This window comes from Crocodylus porosus, unplaced genomic scaffold, assembly GCF_001723895.1.
Source record: "Crocodylus porosus isolate Cpor-Errol unplaced genomic scaffold, CroPor_comp1, whole genome shotgun sequence".
Lineage (NCBI taxonomy): Eukaryota > Metazoa > Chordata > Crocodylia > Crocodylidae > Crocodylus > Crocodylus porosus.
This window is the reverse complement of record NW_017728906.1, coordinates 84,843,131-84,865,699: the sequence shown is the minus strand read 5'-3', so window position 1 is coordinate 84,865,699 and position 22,569 is coordinate 84,843,131. Positions and strand designations below refer to the sequence as shown.

Genomic DNA, 22,569 nt, shown 5'->3' with positions numbered 1-22,569 from the left:
CAGGGCAGAGCCACGATCTGTAGTCTACATGCTCCAGGTAGGTGCACACAACCAGGGGATAGTGGCTCTGCCCCAGCTCCTTGCAGCAGGGGCAGAACCACAATCCCCTGCCCAGAGTGTGCAGGCTACAGATCACGGCTCTGCCCTGGCTCCAGAGCAGCCCCCTGTCCTGCTCTGCCAGAGTGACTGAGGCCAGGGCCTCAATGGAGACTGGCACAAGCCACGTGGGCAGGGGTGGCTTGGAAATGGAGTCCCTGGCCGACTGCATCTAGCCCGCAGGCCAGACGTTCGCCATCCCTGTACTAGAGCTTCCCAAACCACAGACTTTCTCTGTGCATGAACTTCCACTGCATGTGTCAGTGCAGGATCCAAAACTACTTGCCCACTTTGAGAGCTGAAAAGCCCCAAGCTCTGTCACTACACCTCACATCAATGATCATTGTCATGAGGAGGGGCTCCCTCCCCCAGGACAGCCAGAAGAATCTCTATTGGACCACTTGTGCCAAACTCTCAACACTTCAATAGAGCAAGGAAGTAAAAGCACTCCACTGAGTTCAAGATTAGTCACTGTTGCCAGTATTACCTGACCTCCAATGACAGACCTGACTGAAGTCATGCAAGTGCAGCAGTAACTTACTTTGAGAACAGGGATTTCATCCTCTTTGTAAGCCACAAGCAATGGCAAACCAGCCAACGTTTTCTCCAAGTCCTTCCCAAGGATCTTTACCCCCTGGGCTGCAACCACCTCTTTGTGTTTTTCATACTGGTTCTGAAGAGAAAAAAACCCACCTCAGTTAAGATTTCATTTGGCTACTGTTTTGTTTGTTAGTATGTTTCTTCTATAGCCCAAGAGAATCCCAGGGCAGAATCTCACCCTCTCTATTTTAAGCATGATCACAAACCCCCCCCACCCAAACAACTCTTTATTTTTCTCTAGGACCCAGAAGACAAGATTCAAGATTAATGGCTTGCTAGACAACCATAATAAGGTTAGAATAGCTTAACTTCCAACCCTGTGCAAAGCAAGAAGCAGGTTGCAGACTTCTGGGGTTTCTTGAACCTCTTTTCAGGATATCTGGCACCAATTATCACAAAGAAGTCTTTGCTTCAGTAATGTCTGCCTACAAGTGAATGACTCAGACTTTCTACAGTGCTTGTTTCATGTTAACCCAAATCCCATCCCCTTCCACCCACCCAAAGTTCTCATCCAGGAAATAAGATGAATTGTCAACACAGCAGGCTTGAACCCTGATAAACTGGCAAGGATGTTTTAATACTCATCAGTGTAGTAATCCTTGAACCACCATCACAGTTGAGAGAAACTGAGCACAGGTGCACTGTAACCTGCAACTTCTGTCTGTCTCCTCCCCCTTTTAATTCACTGAAGGTCACCGTGACATTCTGCTCTCCTACCTTAACTCGCAGTTCTTTCATAGGGGGAGGTAGCAGAAGACCTCTAATCTGAGTTACTATAGGACCTTCCACTCCAGGGACAATAATGGTATCTCCTTCCTTCAGACGTCCATTAATCAAAATTACATCTATGGTAGTACCCATACCTGGAAGTGCTTTAACCTACACAATGAGAGAGAGAAAAAAAAAAAGTGAAATTCACCACCCCGGTCGAAAAAAAAAGTGCTAGACGAGTATTTGGAGCATGGTTCTGAATTACCTCCATAACCTGAGCCCTCAGCTCTTCACATTGCGCCAGTCGCTTGGTTAGCATAGTTTGTGTCAATTCAACAAGAAGAACTATCAGACTGCCCATGCCATCTCCAGTGTGAGCAGAGGTAGGTACCAGAGAAACAAAAGTGCGGGGATCCTTATTCTCATAAAACAAGGCAGCATTCAAGCCCTAGAACAAGGAAGAAAACATGATCAGAGCAAAAGTAATGGAGCCATTTGGTCCCAGTCAGCTCTTGTCCATCAGATTTTCCCTTTAAAAAAAAAAAATCGGTATAAAAAAAGCCACATTTTATTAACATTTTAAACATGCAGCTTCAACTTTTAGGCCATAAAGCATACAAGAGAGAGTGACAAAGGCTTCAAGGTACAAGGAAAATGCTATAAAAGTAAATTTCTACATTTTAACTTACAGGTATCTTTTAAGAGCACCAGTGAGTCTTCAGGAGATAACCTGATAGTATTTATCACACTGACATGAGAGAAAGAGAGGAGAGAGACAGAAGAATCTCTCAGGGAATTTGAATGAGGGAGAGAACAGGTGTAAAAAACATCTGGGTTTTTTTTCTTAACCCCATGGACTCTGCAACTATTAGCCACCTCTACGCATCAAAGTACCTCAGGGTTGAAACTGAGGGCGGAGAGGGAGAGAAAAAGCTGTCTCTAATCAAAGTAAGGAAGTGAATGTAGAAAGCATAGGTACTTTAAATAAAAAGTTAACACTGGGTAAGTGTCAGAAGGCATACAACAGACATTTCTCCGTAATATGAGGACTCTCTTCCCTGCTTTGCGAATCCAGCTTTTTACTTGTTAAAAGAACAAAGGCCTACCTGTTTTGCAAATTCCACTATGATTGCTTTGGCACGTTCTTCAAATTCATCTCGTGTGTTCTTTTTCTGCTTTTTCAAAGTGACTGCTACATCAGTATCAGGGCTTTTTTTCCAGTCATATAACCTATCAATCTTGAAAATACAGTATTAGCAGTTATGCCATCTCAGTGGAAAGACGTGTTTTCTTGAGGTTATACCTACAGGAGCCACACATTATTTACGCAAGAGGCAAAATTTGTCAAAAATTGTAAGAAATACCTCAGGTATTCCTCAGTATTAAGCATCACATAATTTATTTTAATGGTAACTTGCCAGTGAAAAACAATACAAATCTTCAAAACAGACCTAACCAGGATTCCAACCTATAAAGCAAACAATGCTGGAGAATACCGTGTAGGAACAATACTACTATTAGTTTGCTTTAAAAAAAAACAGAAAAAAAAATCAAGTCTTTTTGTTTATCTGCACAAAGTTTTTGTACTTGAAAGGCAAATTTGATGTAACACCAAGTAATCAAATCAATATCCCCATGCAAATAGGAAGAGCCTTTAAGGCCTTTAAGGTTCCCACTTACTTTCTTTTGGAATACACTTTCCCACTTTCATTATAACAAATGCTCTAAGTGCATGTGCTTAATTAAAAGGAGATTTAACTGTGCTTATTAAGGCATTCTAGAAGTTATTGGCAAAGTTGGGGTGCTTTTTGTGCAGCACAGCAAAAAATCACACCAATAGCACCTGATGCAACTTGAAAATTGTTGATAGAGGAAGTGCATTCAAAACACAAACACTGTATATAAATTTTACAAAAAACCTCCCTACTACAAGTTTTTAAACAGGTATATTTTAGTCCAAGGCTCTACTCTCATTTAATTCAAAACCCAACTTAACACACTTCCTTCCCTAGTGCTCACAAGCTGAATTATGACTTAATTATGGGTGTGTGCATCTCAGTAACTCAGTTAAACACATGATTTTTTCACCGTAACTCATCCTTACTATTTTTAAACACTTGCATATTGCATCAGATCTTGCAATATCTAGACGATCATATGCAGATGACAAGTGACTTTCAGTAAGCTTGCAATGGTTTTCAGCTCTATCACTGTAATTTGAGTATGCAGTGCAATTTTTGCACCTTACACACCAATATCTGTTTTACAAAATAAGGCTACAAGTCTGTCATGTAAAATCTGATAAAGTTATCTAAAAATAGGTTCCTTAATACAGTTTATAAAAGCCATTTCAAGATGTATGCAACATGTTTAACATGTTTCTTTACTACCTTAGTTTTTCTGTCTACGAAAATACTTCACTGCAACTTGTACTGTGCATCTGTGTGCAGGAGAGGGGGGTTCTCTTTCATGAGAAACCAAAATGTCTGTCACCTTTCCTGAAAACACTTACCAGGTAATCAACCAGAGACAAAAGCTAGTACATAAACTTCTCTACACTACTGTCAACCAATACAACAGTACCTAGAAAGAGTCCTTAGAAATGTACTTGTGTTCACTAAACAATCCACAATTATGATATTTCCATCTTACAAAATGAGACTCAAGTTTTAACTGAAGTGGATCTTCTAAGGATGGAGCAAATTTGTACTCCTAATTTAAGGGAACAAAGTAGTACCCAACAAGTTCATCTGAACAACTGCAGACTGACCATAAAGAACAGGTTTCATTAGTGTGCCCATTCATTACATTAGCATGGAATGAAGAACACCAAGATCATTATGGAGTACTTAAACTGCTCTGCAAGGACCATGAAAGCCATGTAGTTTTTCTTAGTTTAGTTTATTAAAAAAAAGTTAAACAGAAAAGGAACTAAAAAAAAAAACCACTGCTTCACTTCTGAGAAGAGGATGACTGCTCTGGCTGATGATTACATTTACAAACAGAATTCACATTTACAAACAAAACAGCATGGTAAGCATTTAGTACGGTCACAGTGTTCTCGCCATGATGGTCCAGGAAATGTAAGAGGCAGAGTTTTTCTGATGTTTTGCTGGACCAACTGTATATTTGGGAAGAGATGTTGAACCAGCTTTCCTTAGGCTTTGTGAAAGAAAGAGGCACAGGCCTAAAGAGCGCTTTATGCTCAAAAGTTGGTTAAATACCCAACTACACAAGTTGGTCCAATAAAAAGACATCACAAAAAAGACCACTCTTGGCTCTCATACTAAGTATTTGACATTCAGTATTCTGTACACATTTTTGAGAGGTCTCCTTACCTTGTTGAGAGCTACGATAAAGGGGCACTTCTTCGATTTCAGCAAGTTTATAGATTCAATTGTCTGAGGCTCCAAACCATGCATGATGTCAACCACAAGAATAGCAATATCACAAAGTGAGCTTCCTCGATTTCTTAGATTGCTGTAGCAACAAGAGAGACTCTCTCATTCATGTGGCACTCAATGCAGAGATACATCTTTTATATTAGGGTCAATTCAAGTATGCTCAACAACAAAAGAGAGGAAAATGGCAATTTCTTGATTATTAAAAAGGTTACCCTTCCTCAGGACTAGGCAGCTTTGGTGAGCAGCATACCAATCCCATAACATCAGTAAAGGATCACTTTCAAAACATATTGTATTTAATTAACAAAAGAATGGCTTTGAGAAAGAACTTATAGACAGAGAGCAGCAGGAGATACAGTGCTGCGATCAAACCTTCAGAACTATATACACTATATTACATGACTTACACTCACATCTTCTAACTTGGTCTTTAGGTTACTGAGATGACAGCAAAGTGTTAGGGTAGCTTGTCACATTTAGCTTTAGTTGCACCAGCTTGAGTGATGAATTACAGTATTGTTTGAACTTTCTTTTTATTTTTTTTAACTTCTTCTGTTTCTGCTTTTGATATTCACGTGGTCAGACATAGCCTTGAGTTTGCTCTCACATTGCTTTTTTTCTTTCTTATCAATGCAAGAAAGGCAGCTTATGTTTTAACATGATTAACATAGGCATGTATAATGTAGGCCTCTTACCAGCTCAAATTAATTGAACCTGACACTAACCGACTGAATCAGAGGGATGAAATGATTGGATAGGTTAATAAAAGGTGATAAGAGGGGACCAACTGGACAGTGCCCAACTGCAGAACCCCTGGAATTTTTAGTTTTGATGGACAGACCAAATTAGGAGTCTGGGGGACACCCAAATTATGACACTGGTAAAAGACCAAATTAAGATGTGTACATGTGATAGGTTTGTTGAAACAAATTAATATGTTGCCAGGATAAAAACGTGAACAGTATGATTATCACAGGGAAACCAGTCAATGATACCTGGAAATGAAGAGTCAGAAGAGTAAAGATAAAGAAAAAGAATAAGAGAGGGGCAACAAGGAAGTTGGGTGTATTTTGTTGTCCAACAACATCTGGACTGAAAAACAGCTATTACCAGCAGAAGTTACCACCCTCTATTTTCAGGAACTGACTGCCCACCTTTTCTGTGAAGTGGAGTAATATCTGGGATTGGGTGAGACCATTGAACTAAGTGCTTTTCTCTCTCCTTATGTAGAAACTATTAATACACTCAATGTGCTAATAAAGTTATATTTTAGTTAAGTTGAATGGTGTGAGGCATATCCCATGTTCACTGTGGGTTGATTAAGCTTTAGCAACCCTTTAGCATGATGGGTGCATAACGAAAGCACATGTCAATGTCAATGCTGAACTATTGTGGCTGAGCCTGTAAGCCAAGTTGGGTGTTTTACTGAAATATGTGTGGAGTCTAGTGTTTTCTTTATCTTTTAGAGCAGGAGGAAGTATGGTTATGAAGACAAAGAGCCTGTTAGCAATGGAAGCGTACCATAAAAACGTTGAGTTAAAATTAATTTGGGTTCTATAACTGGACATCCTATAACTGGCACATTAAGCCACTCAATTCATTTTTGGTTTAGGGATTCATTACAGGCCTTTGTCAATATGTACATTTTAAAAGCATTAAACTGAACAGTAATGGCTTACAGCATGCCATTAAAAGACCACATCTGAACCCTTCTAAGGAAGTTTGTTTTCACTACATACAGCTTTCAGACTACTCTGGGTTTTCTAAGAGTGTAAAGAGGACAAGTTTACGCCAACGTAAAAACAGAGCAGACTGTATATCATGTCTCACAGCAGAATGAGTCATTCTGTTCCAAGTAAAATTACCCTGATGAAGACCGATCCAAGTCCATACCCAAGATAAAATTGAAACAGAACATTGTTTGCTTAAAGTTTTCTGGCCTGGTAGTAACCAAATACTGTAACACTGCCTATTACAAGTAACTAGCTTGGAAAAACTGGTTGCATCACCATAGAGTAAAATCCAGGGCATATTACTTTGTAATGAGGTTTGTGTACACATACCCTAGGAAGCTACAATTCAGGTCACCAACTATGGAGAAACTATGGTAAGAGAGAGACTTTTTACCATAGCACGTAAAATATATCTCAGATCTACGATGCTCTCTCTCATCTAAGCCTTCTAGACTCACTATTAAAAGATAACAATTACTTTTACACCATTCTTTAAGATGTTTGTGACTCAACTTGACCCAAATACAGGAAAGATGCATAATCTATCAGGAGTCTACCAGATATACAAAACAGAAGAACATACAAATCCACTCACATATTCTCTTAACAAGTATCAAAATGATTTTTGATTTGTTTTTTGTTTTTTAAGGTGTGCACCAATAGAGATTTTGGGGGCTGATATTGATAGCCAATTTTTAAGGGGGCATATCAGCCAATACAGATCCAGTTTTCAACACCAGCTGGACACAGCTGTAAGTCTGTTGTGGTGGAAGGGGAGGGGGGAAAGGAATGGGCATGGGGCAGCAGATAAGTGCTCCTGCTGCAAGGGAGGGAGTGGGGCTGGAGCAGGCGCTGCCCAGCTGGGGCAGGGCGGGGCACGCGACACAGCTGTTGCTCATATGGGGGGGGTGCAGGGATGGGGGCGGCTCCCACCACTGCATGCACCCCAGAAGTGCATGGGGGGGCATGTGCCCCTGGCTCTGTGCAAGGTGGGGCAGAGCAGGATGGGCTGTAGCTAGGGCTGCGCCAGACTCTTCCTGGTGGGGGCTGAGCTTGGCCACGTTCAGGGCGGGCGGCAGCACTGGGAGAGGGGCTGCAGCTGCCACAAATTTCACCGTAGCCCCCCCAAACCACCCTCTCAGTGCTGCTGCCTCTGCCCAGCCCAAGCACAGCCCTGACCCAACCCCCACTCTCCCCCACACACACACCAGGAAGAGCCTGGCACAGCCCCAGCCCGAGCAGCAGCCCACCCTGCTCCACGCAGATCCAGGGACACCCCCCCATCCCCGTGCTTCCTAGATGAGCCACAGCTCCATCCTATGCCCTGCCCTGCCCCAGCTGGATGGCACCTGCCTCAGCCCCACTCCCTCCCTCACCATGGGAGTCCTTGATCTACCTCCCACACCCTTTCCCCACCGCTTCTACCACACCAGACTTACAAGCTGAATGCAGTTCTCCAAGTTACCAGGCTGTGCTCCTCACTGCCTGCGTGCAGCACTGCACTGCGACTGTGCACATGCACAGGCATATACAAACCAAATTAACTGGCCACATCAGGCCAATTTCCGACACAGTCAATTTTCTTTATATTGGTGCCGATCTGATATTGGACCGATGCATCAGTGCACCTCTTTATTTTTTTTTGTTAATGGTAACAGGTACTAGAGTAAGCAGATTTTCTCTAAAGCCTCTTACTCGGCTAGGAACTTACATAAAACACTGATAGTCATATGATCAGTTATGAAGAAAATTTCTTTGTTATAATGGGAAGGTTACCTGAAAGACTCATGTCCAGGAGTATCAATTATCAGCATTCCAGGAATCCTTACGGTATCTCTGTCAAACTAACATTTTCACATATTAGCCACCAGTTTAATAATTTTTCTTGTCATCACAACTATCTTGTACTACCTGCACCCAAGAAATTAAGTCCCAATAGTTTAATTAAACTGTCAAGGGACATGTATTATACTAATTATACTAAATTATTAGAACTGTTTTAATTTTCTGTTTGAGATTTCAGTAACAGCTCACAGCTGCTCTCCATACTGACTACATGTACTGGAGAAGTGCTTTTTATATCAGAAAAAAAACAAATAGGGTGGTCGAGCAGTTAAATGACACCAGAATTCTTAATTAATAAACAGCATGTATACACGTGAAATTAATGCACATGAATAAACTGCAGAGCAATTTGCTCTGTAGTATGCTACTCCCAGGAATAGCATCTATACATGAGCCTGGGAGAGCAGCAAAATGAAAAGGGGAGTAGCAATTTAGGCCAGGGCTGCTCCTGTCCTGCTCTGCCTCCCTGTAGCAGCCAGAAGAAGCTCCAGGCTCCGGCCACAGCTGCCTGGATGCCAGCCCCAGGCTCTGGCTGGCAATGGCAGCATGGCCCAAGGTCCAGAGGGCAACTCCCAAGTAGGTAGGGACCCAGGGAAGTCATGCCCAGGCAGTGGGTGGCTGTGTTGGAGGAGCTGGCAGGGCCATGAGGCTTCTGCAGCTCCACACGGTTCAGCAACAGGCCGGAGTGTGGCCCCCTGCAGGCTGGGAATACCGGGCACAATTTGTACCTAGGTCAGCATCTACACATGCACTGCTGCACAGTAAATAACTGCACAGGAGGGTAGTACTTGTATTTATAAGCACTATCCTGCTGCGGAGTTAATTTACTGTGACTTAATAAGGCCGCACATGTAGACATACAACGTTTACTGTGCAGCTAATTAGTCTACTCCACAATAAACATCTCTTGTGGACGTGCCCAGAGAGAACTGGAAAGTAACTTTCACTGTCAACACCTCCAAAACCAGTTTTAGATACTGTATCCTACACCAGCTTTCAAACTACAAGTAATGGTTTTCTGTTGTTATGGATTTATAAGCACTAACCACTTATATCCCATTAGGAAAATAATTTAGGCAAAAGCTATAGGGTCATTTTATAGTTCTTTAATTATTTTATTAAATACACTTAGAGGCTACTTCAGGTTTAAAGCAGTCCCAATTTCTAACCAAATGTCAATGCACAAAATTGACAAATGAAAACAAACTGATGTTTGCATTTACAAATGTACTTTCTAGAATGGGGCAGGTGGCAGTTACAGGATTTTCTGAAGAGACACTAGAAGAAAACCATGGTGTAACGTTGTTTATCCAATTCAGAAATATGAGAATCTTTGGGGGTTTTTTATTTAAAAACAAAAATCCACTTAAATTCAACCCAGGTAACTGAAGACACTTTTCTGCTTTTGTCTAATAAGTAACCAAACTGGGATCCTACAGGTTAAAAAGCAATTTACAATCTTTGAAGTGCTATTACTTACATTTTTCACCATCTTTGTTTGCTCATTAATGGCTTCAAGGGGAACATTAGTTGCCCCTATCTGCTGAGTGATACCACCTGCTTCACTGTCCTGTACATGAGTATGACGAAGCTATAGAAAACAAAAACAGAAGTGTTGAATGTACATGAAGAACAAAAAATATAAAGTGTACATACAGAAGGTTGCTTAAGCCATCTTTTAAAAAATATAAATTACTTCAACTAACTCATTCTGCATGGCAAAAGTTTAAACATTATAGGACTATAAGCAGCAGCAGACAGGTTGTATTTTTCACAGCCTGTGGACAGACGAAATAATTATATCACTTTTAAAAGGGGTTGTAGTGACTTACCTCTTCTAGATGGCATGTCACCTGATCATGTGTCACTGTTGTCTGTTCATCCACTCCTACCCTGCAGAAAGTAAAGCTAACTCACAATAAATTTACCCAGAATGAAACAAGCAGTAAATTATTGCAGTTTAGCTTCCATTTACTGCAGGCTAGAGCAGACAAAATGGTTACTACAGACTCAGCTAACATTGCAAGTCTACTTCAACCCTTTTAAAGCGATATAATTGTTTCATCCATATACACTCACAAATCAACCATTACCAAATATCTGAAAATAAAGATGTGCAAGGATCATCATGTTCTTCATCTTACCTTATCTAAAATTTTGGTCTTTCCTGTGTCTACATGTCCAAGTACACAGATAACAGGTGCTCTTAGCTTTTCAGTGTTTACGTTTTTGCTGTTTTCAGCACGTCGTTTCTAGTACAAGAATAAAATATGGTAAGTTCAAAGCTACAGAAAACATTACAAAAAAAGGGGGAGAGTTAGTTAACATTTTCAGCATCTTTATAAGGACAAGCTGGCAAGGTTTCTGCAATCTTTTTCTATAGTTTGAGAAAGAAACATACAGCCCTTATTACAAACCCACTTTTTATTTATTTTTTTAATGCAACATTTTTCTAATTGTAAGATACAAAACATTCACACCTTCTCCAAGTGGGCTTAATAAATTGTTGAGCTAAGTTGTCTCAAGGATATTTCAAGTCCTAAGAACTAATGGATTTGCAAAACAATAAATCCTTTGTAAGCATACAAAAATCCAAATCGGAGGGTAGCACTTTGCATACCCAACTCCAATTAGCTATTCACACCATCTCAATTAGCTGGCTTCTTAATAGGTCTACAGCAGTCAGTACCCTTTTAAAGGATGCAGGCCAGACTTATCCAATCTGGGTCAGAGACAGGCAGGTGCTAGGACGCAGCCACTGCTACTGTCACTTTGCCCCACGACAGCATAGGGAAAGCAACCACTGCTAAAGTCCCCTGCTGCCAAATACCACAGATGTCTCATTTCCATCAGCCAGATCAAATGGCTCCATGGGCCAGATCTGGCCTGCAGTTTGCCAACTTCTGCTTTGTACCATTTCCACCTCAGTTTTAAAAATAACAATTTTATGTAAGAATTACGAGTAAGATAAGTTATTACATCTGCCCACTAAACATCTGCTTAGTGAAGAAGCACCTCAAGCCAGAGACCACAATTTATTGCTTATTTGCATACATTCCAGGCTTTAAACTGGTAGAGGAACTACTGATCCCAACAACAAGGTCAAGTTATAATATTTAAAATAAAATGGAGGAGGAAGAAGAAATTAAATACAAAATATAGGTAACTGCCAGATTTGGGGGGGGAGGGGCGGGAACGACTAAAAAAAGCTTCATTGAAATCCTTAAAACTATTTACAATGGAAAATGAAGCAGGCAGTGGCAATACAACACACACTTCTATTCCTCTAGTTTGGGGGAACCACACTTCCAGAAAGATGTCAATTAGAGCTCAGGGAAATGCATAAAAAAAAAAAAGTCAGATCTAGGAAACATGACTTATTAGAAACGCTGGAAAAACTGGAATTACTGAGTCTGGAAAAAGAGAAGATTTGGAGGGGGTAAAAGGGAGAAGAAGAGGGGGGATTCGATTAGTCTGCTAATACCTGAAGAGCAGATACGAAAAAGATGAGACTCTTCCCTATGGCCATAGAGGCCAAGAAAAGGAGCGGGGCTTATACATTGCAACAAAGAAAATTCAAATTTGGGTATTTGGAAGACCTTTCTAACTATGTGGGTGGTTAAATATTGGAACAAACTACCTAACGATGATGAAGAATCTCTATGCTTGGAAGTTTTAAAACAGCAGGTTAGACGAACACTTGTCTGGAACGTTTGATAGGGATGGATCCTGCCTTCAGCAAGGGAGTGCATCTGAGCAGGGACCCCCCTGATGTTCCTTCCAGCCCTACCTTCCATCATTTGTCTTCAAGCAAAGTGTAGAAGGAAACTATTCTCACTGCACTCAAATCATCCAAGCCTTGCCCTATGGATTTAGGTCTTTTTTTCTGAACAGCTTCTGTCTAACATAACACTGAAAAACCTTTAGGTAAGTAACATCTGTAGAGCACAAATAAGCTCACCGAAGATAACCATGAAAGGTGCACTATTGGCAGTGACAAGAGGTATACTTTTTTTAGACAAGTGTACTTGAGATGCTTTTCCACTGACCAAAACCCACCACATTCTTCACAACACAACGAGGTTTTCATGACAAAACTGTATCTGGGTACCTCAATTCTCCGTTTAGCGTTGTCATAGGCCCTCTCTTCCTTCGATCGATCATCATCAGAATCACATTCAGAATCAGAGCTTATTTCTTTACCCCGCTTCTTCTCTGCAGCTTGTTTCCCAATAGCTCGAGACTCTGTTTCTCTTTCATCTGAAGTCTTTTCATCTTCATCATCACTCCCCTCACTTTCTCCCTCTTCAGATTCTTCACTGTCTTCCTCATCATCATCATCTTCCTCTTCCTCCTCCTCCTCATCCTCCTCTTGCAAGTCATTAGATTCCTTGACTTCTATGTGGACAGGTTTGCTTTCTGGCAAGTGAAGAAATAAAAATCTAAAGTAAAAAGCACCTTACCAAGTTCATATCCTCCAAAACAAACCATAAACAATGATTAAGATGGGATTACAATGTTAAGAATGCTGCACAGACTAACTCTGGTTACCCAAATGAAAAGAATAGGTCAACACCAGTAAGAACTGAAATAAACTTGTAAGTTGAGAGTTTAAAACCTGCCAAGTGAAGCAAATGCATTCCAGGGACACTGGTGTTTGACATCTAAGGGCAAACCGTCACTTGGATCACTTTCAAAAGTGAAGGGGGGAGCTACTGCTGTTCTGGACTGTTACACTAACCCTTATGTGTTCATGAGCTGATACTGACAAACATAGCAAAAAAAAAAATCACTCCAATTTTATCAGTGCTTCTTCCAAGGTAAAAGTCAGGACAGTTTAGCTTGCATGCATTGCTACAGATTCTGTGCAGGTAGCAGAGTTTAAGAGCTGCTACTGCATACCGCAGAGCAGTACCTCCCCCAGCTTTTGAAACACTTTCAAGTGAATCAATGTCCGTTGCCCTCAGGCTATAAGAGTATGTTTCAAGTCCCTTCCCCTGGAGGCAGAGTCCTTTTCCCATACAGAACTTGTGGATAAGGGGGATGGTGAACACAAAATGTAAAATCTGCAGAGGAGATTCACTACTGACAAAAAACTCTGTTCAAAGTTCTCCAGGCATCTGTCCTTGTGAGAAACTAATATCCTGCACGTTGAAGAGTAAAGTGTACTTGAAAACTTGTTTAAAAAAGGTTTTAGTTGCTGGCAACCTGAATTAAAAAAAAACCCTGTTGCTAAATAGTGGAACCTAGATAGCCAGCAGCAGACTTCTGTTAAGGAGTAAACAGCTGAGATGTTTTTCTTATAACGACTTACTCTCTCCACTCCAAAATGCCAAACACAGGAGGCAAATGCATGCACATGCACCCCTTTATGAAAAAAAACAATTTTCAAAAATTTCTGTAATTGTTTTACCCCCACACTTATACCCACGTGCCAGACTTAATTTTTTACCCTCTTTGTATCTCAAAAAACATAGTTTTCTAAAGATAGTTGAATCTCATAGAGCCATAAGAAGTTAGCTTGCATTAAATGCATCTTTTAGCTGTTCCCGATGCAAAATTATCAGACCTTCATTCAGTCTAAAAAACAAACAAACCCACCTTTTTCTCTGTCTTCATCACTGACCATGGCTTCCCAGTCATCCAAACCTGTGTCTTCTACTTCCTCTTCTTCTTCTAAAACTGAAAAAATGTCACACATGAGTAAGTAGTCCCAAGTAATACAAAGTCCACACTGTATAAAAAAGGAAAGAAATCTCAGGTTAAGACAACTGATAGTTTTCAGATATATATACATACACACATGAGAAAGTGACAACTGACTTTTTTTTCCAGCTTAAAATCATTTGGTATATATTCTAGGTCTAGGACAGAAAAAAAAAATGCTTGTCTGAGCTCCCTCAGAGCTGAAACTCTGTCAACTCTAGTCTTGGGTCCAAACAAATGCATAGACTAAAACAACCTCCTTTCTGAGAAATAATAAAATTAATAGTAAATATCTTGCATAAAAAGGAGTTGTTCAGGTTTTGCAGTTTTAATTAAAACCATAACAGAAATTATCTACTATCCTTAGATAGATCTACAAGGACAACAGTGACATTTTGCAAGACTCTGAATATTATGCAGTTTCCTCAGACCATTGTAAACAGCAGAGAAAGGATCAGTTAAACTTCATTTTTTTAGAACCAATACCCATTAGAAAAACCCCAGCTTAAAGCTTTCCAACACCCATGCACCAAACAAATAAGCCCAGACACTCTCACCCCAACCAGTTTAGTTTCCCAAACTAATCCATATATTATTATATAATGCTGAGTTACAAACAGACAGACACCTCTCATCACTTGTTAAAACAAATTCTTTCTAAATCAATACCGAATTAATGTGAGGTTAGGGGCATCAACCACAGCATCAGATTCTAACAACCACCAAGAAGAGTGGCTTGTGGAAAGTTTCTGGAATAGCTTTCTACCAGGAGTATCTGGGACAGAACACAAAAGTTGCTTTAAGGCAGTGCTTAGTAAGTCTATGAACAGGATAACATGTCAGTCTCCTGCAAGAGATGAGGAATGAACATGGTGACTCAGGATACAATCTCTCCTCCAGTCCTATACGCTCATCAGCCCTATGGCTCCTGGTCTGGTAATCAGCAGCCAGCTCCAGAATGAGGCCCACCTAATTCTCCTCAACAAAGGGATCAAAAACACACTCTCAGCATTCATGGTGGAGGTAAGAAGTTTCTGATACATCTAGTGCAATATTTTAAAATGATTATGAAGTATGGGATTTTCCTTTGGTTTATTATTGATATTACTACTAACCTGGTTCTTCAGGAGGTGGTGTCTCTTCTTGTACTGGTATGTCTGGTTCTGCAACTTCTTCAGGTGGGGAAGTCACCTCCACAGTTTCTGAGATGACAAGAAACCAAAAAAAGAAAATACATTGTCATAACTCTCTAAAAACCATGCTGAGCTAGGATCATATTTTACCATCATCAGAAGAAACTACAAGAATTCCACATTAAATTAAAACAAAGAGTCATTTTTTCCAAAACCACTTCTTTCTAAAAATAATGAAATCAGAATCGCTTAAAATAAAAATAGGGCCCCCCATTTGCTCTTATCCATCAGAAATGCATAAGATAGAGCAGCACAAAAATTGCCAGATTTTTTTTCTTCCCCTATCAAAGGCACTAACATAATTTAAACTAAAAAAAGCAACTGCCAACTATCAAACCACTACCTCTCTCACACAAAGTACAGACTCACTTACCTGTCATTGTGATTTAAAATACTAAGCTACAGGATTTTTTTTTTTTTAACAGCCATATAAAATAAACAATTTTAAGTTTTAGTTGATAACTGTTATTTTGAAAACAGTGAAACAATAGCAGCATAATAGAGCTGTAAGGCAGAAGTGTCACCACCCAACCATGTTGAATCCATTAGATATTTCTATCTAGCTGCCATGACAGGGTCCAGTTTTTTCAGAATATCAGCACCCTTCCTGGATTTTTACAGAAAATGAAAGTTCCTGCCAGGTACTTCTGTTAAAACAAGATTCTCAACTTCAACTGATTTTGGGAAAATACTTCTCAGAGCAGGATGCAGAGTAGTTGATGGCTAAGTCCAAAGAACAGATTCTCCCACTAAGTCCACAATTTTGGACCCAATCACCACACGCACGTCTCGCAAGATGCAGCCTCAAGGGAAGATCTTTTCCTTGCTACCAGTAAATACTAACTTCTTCCCCTGAGGCTGCACCCTAATGATCTTTATAGAGTCACTGATAAGAGCATTCCACTATTTTGTGCTTCTTTCAAAAAAACATTTCCTTTTTCACTTTAGAAATCTTAATTTCTTGGGTCTTAAACACTAGGAGGACAGGAGAACTGAACCACAACATCCTAGCTTCCTAATTGTCAGTATTTATGACCACGCTCCCTACTACAGGTTGCAGCCCTGCATCCCTGACTATCAGCAGATGCTGCAAGGGAAATAAGCAGAAAGAAATAAGGGCTAAGACCCTGCAAACAGCTCCTCTGCTACAGGAGAGAAAATAGTTGCAATAGTTGCTGAACGCAATAGTTGAACGCAATAGTTGCAAGGACCCCAGAGATGCTTTCTCTGCTGCTGCTGTGGCTGAAACATGTTGCAGATTTCAACATGAGCTGCCACAGGCTGGATCCAGTCTCTTCATGAGCCAAAATGGACCATGGCCATAGGTTGCTGACCACTGCTCTATCAAGTTAGAACTCAGTTCTTTTAATTACATCAAAAACTCTGAAGCAGCCTCCATGATGCATAAGCAAGCAAGCCTTGTTTTGCTGTGTAATGTATCTTTACAAACCACCAAGATGCTTAGGTGAACAAGATACAAAGATAGCAAAGCTATAAGAGTCACTGGGCAAGAATAATAATAAAAAAGTAACAAAAATAATAAAAAGGAAGTGCTAAGCTGACTACCTACTTCATGAAATGCTCTCCTAACTTTCACACATGACACTTGCAGAAGACACCCTCACCTTCTTTGCTTTCCTGTTGCTGCTGTTGTTTCTTTTTCTTCTTATCTTCATAAATTGGCCTCTTCTTTGGCACCGAATCTTTGGATGGCACTTCAACACCTGCAAAACAGAAAGCACAACTGCTCAAGGACTGCAAACAGAACTAACCTAGTTGATTAGTAACCACGGTGGCTGTAACAAAGGCCTGGTTACACCAAGAATAAGTTTTCCAAACCTACACAAAGTTAGGCTAAATGTCCATTAAGGACCCAAGTGAGTGGCCTAGTTTAAATCATCAGCATGTATGTACCTGAACTGAATCTTAATTTCTGGGAAAGGAGGCCCCCTTCCACTTTAAAATCTGAGTGCTTAAGCACAGACTATTTTTTTCTGACCCAAGTTTACCTTTGGTCCCAACAACCTGTATCTGGATCAGGGCCTGTAGCTAAAGATCCTTTATTCTGGAGTGCACTTTCAATTGATCTGTCAACAAATCTAGTTTGAGGAGATTTAGGGCTCTCTTTTTTCTATGTAGTCATGGTCAATAAAAGATTCAAAGCTAACTCTCTAAATTTAAAGAGCCCTTTCCTCTAGAATTCACTCCCTCTCTTACTGCCTATGGACCCAAAATGCTGAAATTCCAAGGTAAGCTGCACAGGTCATCTATTTTTCTGGCCTTAGGTTTGGGATGCCCATGGAAAGCTCACTTTCTTATGAGTTTACCTTTGGTCATGACTGACATGTAGACCAAGATCATCTTGCTGGAATCATCTGAACCCAGTAGCCTTTCCTGCCCACATACAGCAGGGCTGGACTTGATGATCTGTAAGGTCCCCTCCAGCCCCTAACAACTATGAAACAATGAAACTATAAAGGCAGGAAGTGTAACTTAGCACTAAGTTCTCCCTTGCAACTTTATTTTTACATTAAATAAATGTAAAGACATTTGAAGATATTAGACATCTCTTCTTAATATAATATGAATGAGAATATTGCCTCCCTTGACAACAAAAATAGAGTGGTTTCATGTCTGGGTTTCCTCCCCTGCTTGAACCAATGTTGCCTCTGGATAAAAAAAAAAAATCTGCAGAATTTGCTTCAAGTAGTAAACACTCTGATGTTTAGCAAGACTACTTACCCTGAGCTTGGAGTAGTTTAAGAGTAGCCTCTGCTCTGGCTCTAGCCTCACGCTGGGCTTTTGTTAAAAGCTTTCCCTCCTTTTTCAAACGTTCTTTCCTCTCTTTCTCTTTTTGTTTCTTCCTTTCTTTCCTTTCTTGTTCCAATCGTTCCTAGAAAAAAAAAGAAAGAACCAATATACTGAGGAGAGGGGGGGAAAAAAAAAATCTCTGTACCTGTTTACCTCTTATTAAACCAGCCAAAAGGAGGACTCCCACTACCGTCTTCAGATTTTTTGCTGGATGCATATTAAGGCCTAATCCCACAATCTGACTGTGCAGGGGCACACCCCTGCAGCAGGATCCTCTGCCTCAGCCCAACCTTATGATACAGAAACACGCAGTACCTCCTCTTTGCGTTTAGCTTCTAGCTCCTCAAGTCGTCTTAAACGCTCTTCCTCTTCTCTTTTTGCCCTTTCCTCCTCCTCTTTCATCTTAGCCAAGGCTTCTTGCATTGCTTTCACTGTAGCTTTACTGGGACCTTTTTTCTTCTCTTTCTCTTCTTTCTCAACCTTCTTTTTCTTCTTGTCTTTTTTCTTTTTGTCCCCCTCATTGTCATCTGCTACATGAGGAAAAAAGAAGTCAGATAACTCAGCAATGCCAGAAAGACAATTTTAAAAGTGAAAATCTATAAACCTGTGTAATCCCCAACATGAGTAGCATTTCTGACAAATGCTTATTTATACACCTAACAAAAAAAAGAAATACACCCGCAATCACAATGGCAAAATCTAAGAGCGTCCATTAACAGATGACTAAAAATAACAATCAAGTGAAAAAATGATCTTTGGACTATAGAACTATAAACAAGTGCAATGGGAATTTACCATCTGGCATTTCTTCTCCATACACCTAGACAAACCACAAGCCAGGAAACAGCAAACACAGTGAGCCACATATTGAAAAAAGAAAGATATACAGCTATCAAGCACCTCTATTACTGACTTGCTTGCAAACAGTTTGAACTGATAGTTTTTTGAGGAAATTATGTCAGTTTAACACCACACCACACATTTCTACTCTAATCTAGTTGTTTTCAAACCGCGTTCTGCAGAACCCTGGGCTGGTGTGAAAGGCTTTCATGATTTCAGGAAGTTTGAAAACTATTGCTCTAATCTTCTCTTTTAAAGTTACCAACCTTCTGCTGTCGTAGGAGCCTCCCCTGTGGCAGGAGCTGTCATAGTGTCAGAAGAAACCTCTTCACCTTTCTTTGGAACTTCCTTTTGTTTTGTCTGTTCTTTACCACCTTCTGTTTCTTCCTTCTCCTTCTGTTTTCTCTGTTTGGCCTTTTCCTCCTCACGTTTTTTCTTTTCACGCTCTTTTTTTTCTGCCTTCTTCTGAGCCATTGTTTTTACTCTGAATGTAGGCTCTTCTTCCTCATCGCCACTTTCAGCAGCAGGACTGGGCTTTGGCTTCTGATTTTTCTTTTGTCCCTTTTTAGTTCGGGAGAACTCATCTGATTCGTCACCACTCTCACCGGTGGATGCTGCCTGCGCATGCTCTTTACTTTTCTTATCACTAGCTTCATCTTCTTCTGAAAGGTCCTGCTTTTTACTTGATTTTTGCATTTTTCCTTTGCCCTTCTTAAGCAAAGATTCAAAATCATCATCATCACTGCAAGACAGTGCTTCTGTTTTTGTTTTCTGAGTCTTTTTAGATTTCGTATCTTTATCCTCCATGTCTTCACTGTCGAAGTCATTGTCAAAGCTGGCTTTTTTACCCTTCCCTCTCTTTTTTTTGTCTTGTTTTGAGAGGCTGACTTCTTCATTGTCATTCTCGGCCTGGTAAGCAAACAGTTAAACTAGGTTTTATTTTTCATTCAGAAGATTGAAATATTTTCAACCCTAAGCTTTAGAGATCCTAACTAGGGTCTCTTACCAAAGGTAGAGTTTAAAATGCTGCAAAAGTGTGCTTACAATAAGACAGCTCACAATAAAAGGACATTTCTTCAACAATATTTTTGATAAGGCATTTCTGCACATGCATAAAAGCTAAGCCTTTCTTTTCATGTAATGCAAAAAAAGTGTGACTAAATGCATTTTTCTTTAAATACTAACCAGTAAGTCCCACTTCAGGCACTTTGCTATAGTTTTCATGCTGTAGTAATTCATAAGCAAAATCCCACTACTCAAAAACCGTTTCCTTCCCAAAAATCCTATTTAAACACTCAGCCACCCCTCCACTTTCACCTTTACCGTAGAAGGTTCTTTGTCAACTTTGCCTCCTTGTGTTTCTATTGACAGTTCTTCTAACTCCTTCCGGATATCATCTTCACTAAAAATATGAAAAAAATTACATAATTTAAGTCATTACTTGTTTATTTATAACAGAACAACATGATGCAAGAGAAAAAATACATATATATATATATATTTACTCAAACTCTGCTTTCTTTTTTTCTTTTTTCTTTTTGCCTTTAGATTTATGAGGTTCCTGCTCCTTTGCAGCACCTGCACCCTCTATTTCAGCAGCAAGAGCATCAATGTCAATATCATCTTTGGCACTGAAACAAAAAAAAGGAAGGCACTGTTAGTGACAGCCAAAATGATGGGAAGCCACACAAAATTCGAGTATAGCTTTCTGAACATAAACTAACAAATTGATAAAATCCAAGATCAATCTCACCAAATGAGTGGTGAAAGTCAGATGCGGATGTTAAACAATTTCCCCGATCATCAGAACTGAAGCTTAAATCTGGTATCATTTGCCACCTTGCAACAATTTAACAACCAAAAAAATACAGGCTTCTAATTCAATAGCACAGGTCCCATTTATTGGAATCTGGATCCACAAACTGAAGTCTTCCTGACTGTATATAATTGGGGCTCAACACTACTAAGCAATGCCATTCCATCATAAGCAGGATCATTATGCATCATAACAGACATTAATATTATTACAGTTTGCAACTGTTAAACCTAGCACCCCAGAGAAAGAATAGGAAAGTTGGAGATGTTACTTGTCTTTACTTATTAAATAATAGCCTTTTCTTAATTTGTACATTTCCCCCTTCACTTAGAATTTGTCAGACTGGAAGTAATATAATTATATTCTCATAAAGCTTCTCCACACAAGACCTAATATTTCCTCATAATCAGGGATCCTGGTTTTCTCCAATTAAAAAAATGTCCCAGTTTTCAGTGTAAAAAACCCCCAACAACTCAAAACCCACATTTTTCCATGATTAAAATGAAACACTCTCTTAATACCTCTATATAGAGCGATTAAAATGAAACGCCATCTCTATATAGAGACAGATAGAGATGGTGTTTCATTTTAATCATGGAAAAATGTGGGTTTTGAGTTGGGTTTTTTAGACCAAAAGTTAGGGATTTTTTTTTTCCAGAAAAACCAGGATCCCTGCTCACAATTCAATTCTATTACCTTGAGTTTTACTCTCAATCACTTAAAATAATTCCTCTATTTTTGAGTGTTAAATGCTTTTCCTTTACCTAAACAAGTTTAGCTGTCTCACCTCAATACCGCTGAGAATATATAAACTACGCATGCTTCACTTCTATTGACAAATTTAAGGACGATGCTTCCAAGTCTAGTATCCAATAGGAAAAAAATAAAATATTCCATATTCAATTACCTCAGAACCTTAAAGGGGGACTACACTTCCTTGACACCTCACACCATGCATGACATTAGTTTCAGTCTGAAACAGCTTTTCAGTTTGTTTCTTGCAACTTAAAACACTGCATGTTCATGTCTAACGTGCTACTTGCATCACATCTAGCAATCAGATAATCTGGAAATAGCAGCAGGATTTGCTACCAGCCCTTAGATTTCTCTCCAATACATCATGTCCACAAGCAACCAAGTCAAAACTGCTTCAGAATTGCATACTCTGAAATGTTGCATCTGCCTGCTTATTGCAATTCATTCATGAAAACAGCTGGAAGTTAGTTAGTCTACTAAGTATCTGTGCAAAAATTTAAGCTCCAACAAATATTGTTAAATAAACAATAGCCCCCCAAAATAAGAATTAATAGTTCTTTACCAGATCATTCACCTTTAATATTTCACACACAGACACAGACAACTTGCTGGGAAATTAAGGTAAAATGAACAAAAAAAAATTTAGACGTTCCTTCTAGTAAATACAGAGATAGACCCCCCCAAGATAGCAGGACTCCGATGAGACCCGCTTACAACAGGGAATTACACCCCAAAATATTCCCCAGTGTTACTACTGGTTCAGAGGCACTGGTGAGAACCCTACTGATTCTTCCTTTCCTTGAATGCTTGGAGTCGCTGGAGGCTTGGAAAAATTTGACTGGATTAAAATTAGTAGTCCTGATGCAGGAGCAGGAGCAGGAGCAGGAGCGGTCTCCTTGGGGTGCTTTTCAACACCATGTTCTGAAGTCCCTATCCAAAACTGCAGCCCTTCCCATTAATGTAAAATTTCAAAGTTGTAGGTTCTAGTCTAACAGATGTCAAAGCATTAAAAGGTTTGTATTATAGAAGGGTTTGTGTTTTTAGTCAAACCACAACAA

At 39.8% G+C, this 22,569-nt stretch overlaps 1 protein-coding gene across 3 annotated transcripts in view; it reads right to left on the bottom strand.

Annotated features, from left to right (window-relative positions):
* The window catches only part of EIF5B (eukaryotic translation initiation factor 5B), a 39,908-nt gene that overhangs the window by 4,512 nt on the left and 12,827 nt on the right, over positions 1-22,569 (bottom strand). For 2 of the 3 annotated variants that reach the window (XM_019529491.1, XM_019529489.1), the window contains exons 2-18: positions 20,445-20,570; positions 20,263-20,341; positions 19,206-19,848; positions 18,415-18,629; positions 18,031-18,181; positions 16,914-17,012; positions 15,211-15,297; positions 13,991-14,071; positions 12,501-12,808; positions 10,534-10,641; positions 9,870-9,980; positions 8,321-8,388; positions 4,746-4,887; positions 2,514-2,645; positions 1,673-1,855; positions 1,414-1,575; positions 638-769 (exon numbers count right to left, since the gene is read on the bottom strand). In XM_019529491.1, the coding sequence (XP_019385036.1) occupies positions 638-769; positions 1,414-1,575; positions 1,673-1,855; positions 2,514-2,645; positions 4,746-4,887; positions 8,321-8,388; positions 9,870-9,980; positions 10,534-10,641; positions 12,501-12,808; positions 13,991-14,071; positions 15,211-15,297; positions 16,914-17,012; positions 18,031-18,181; positions 18,415-18,629; positions 19,206-19,848; positions 20,263-20,341; positions 20,445-20,570 (2,827 nt within the window). The remainder of the gene's footprint in view (positions 1-637; positions 770-1,413; positions 1,576-1,672; positions 1,856-2,513; positions 2,646-4,745; positions 4,888-8,320; positions 8,389-9,869; positions 9,981-10,533; positions 10,642-12,500; positions 12,809-13,990; positions 14,072-15,210; positions 15,298-16,913; positions 17,013-18,030; positions 18,182-18,414; positions 18,630-19,205; positions 19,849-20,262; positions 20,342-20,444; positions 20,571-22,569) is intronic. The other variant, XM_019529490.1, reaches the window with a different exon arrangement.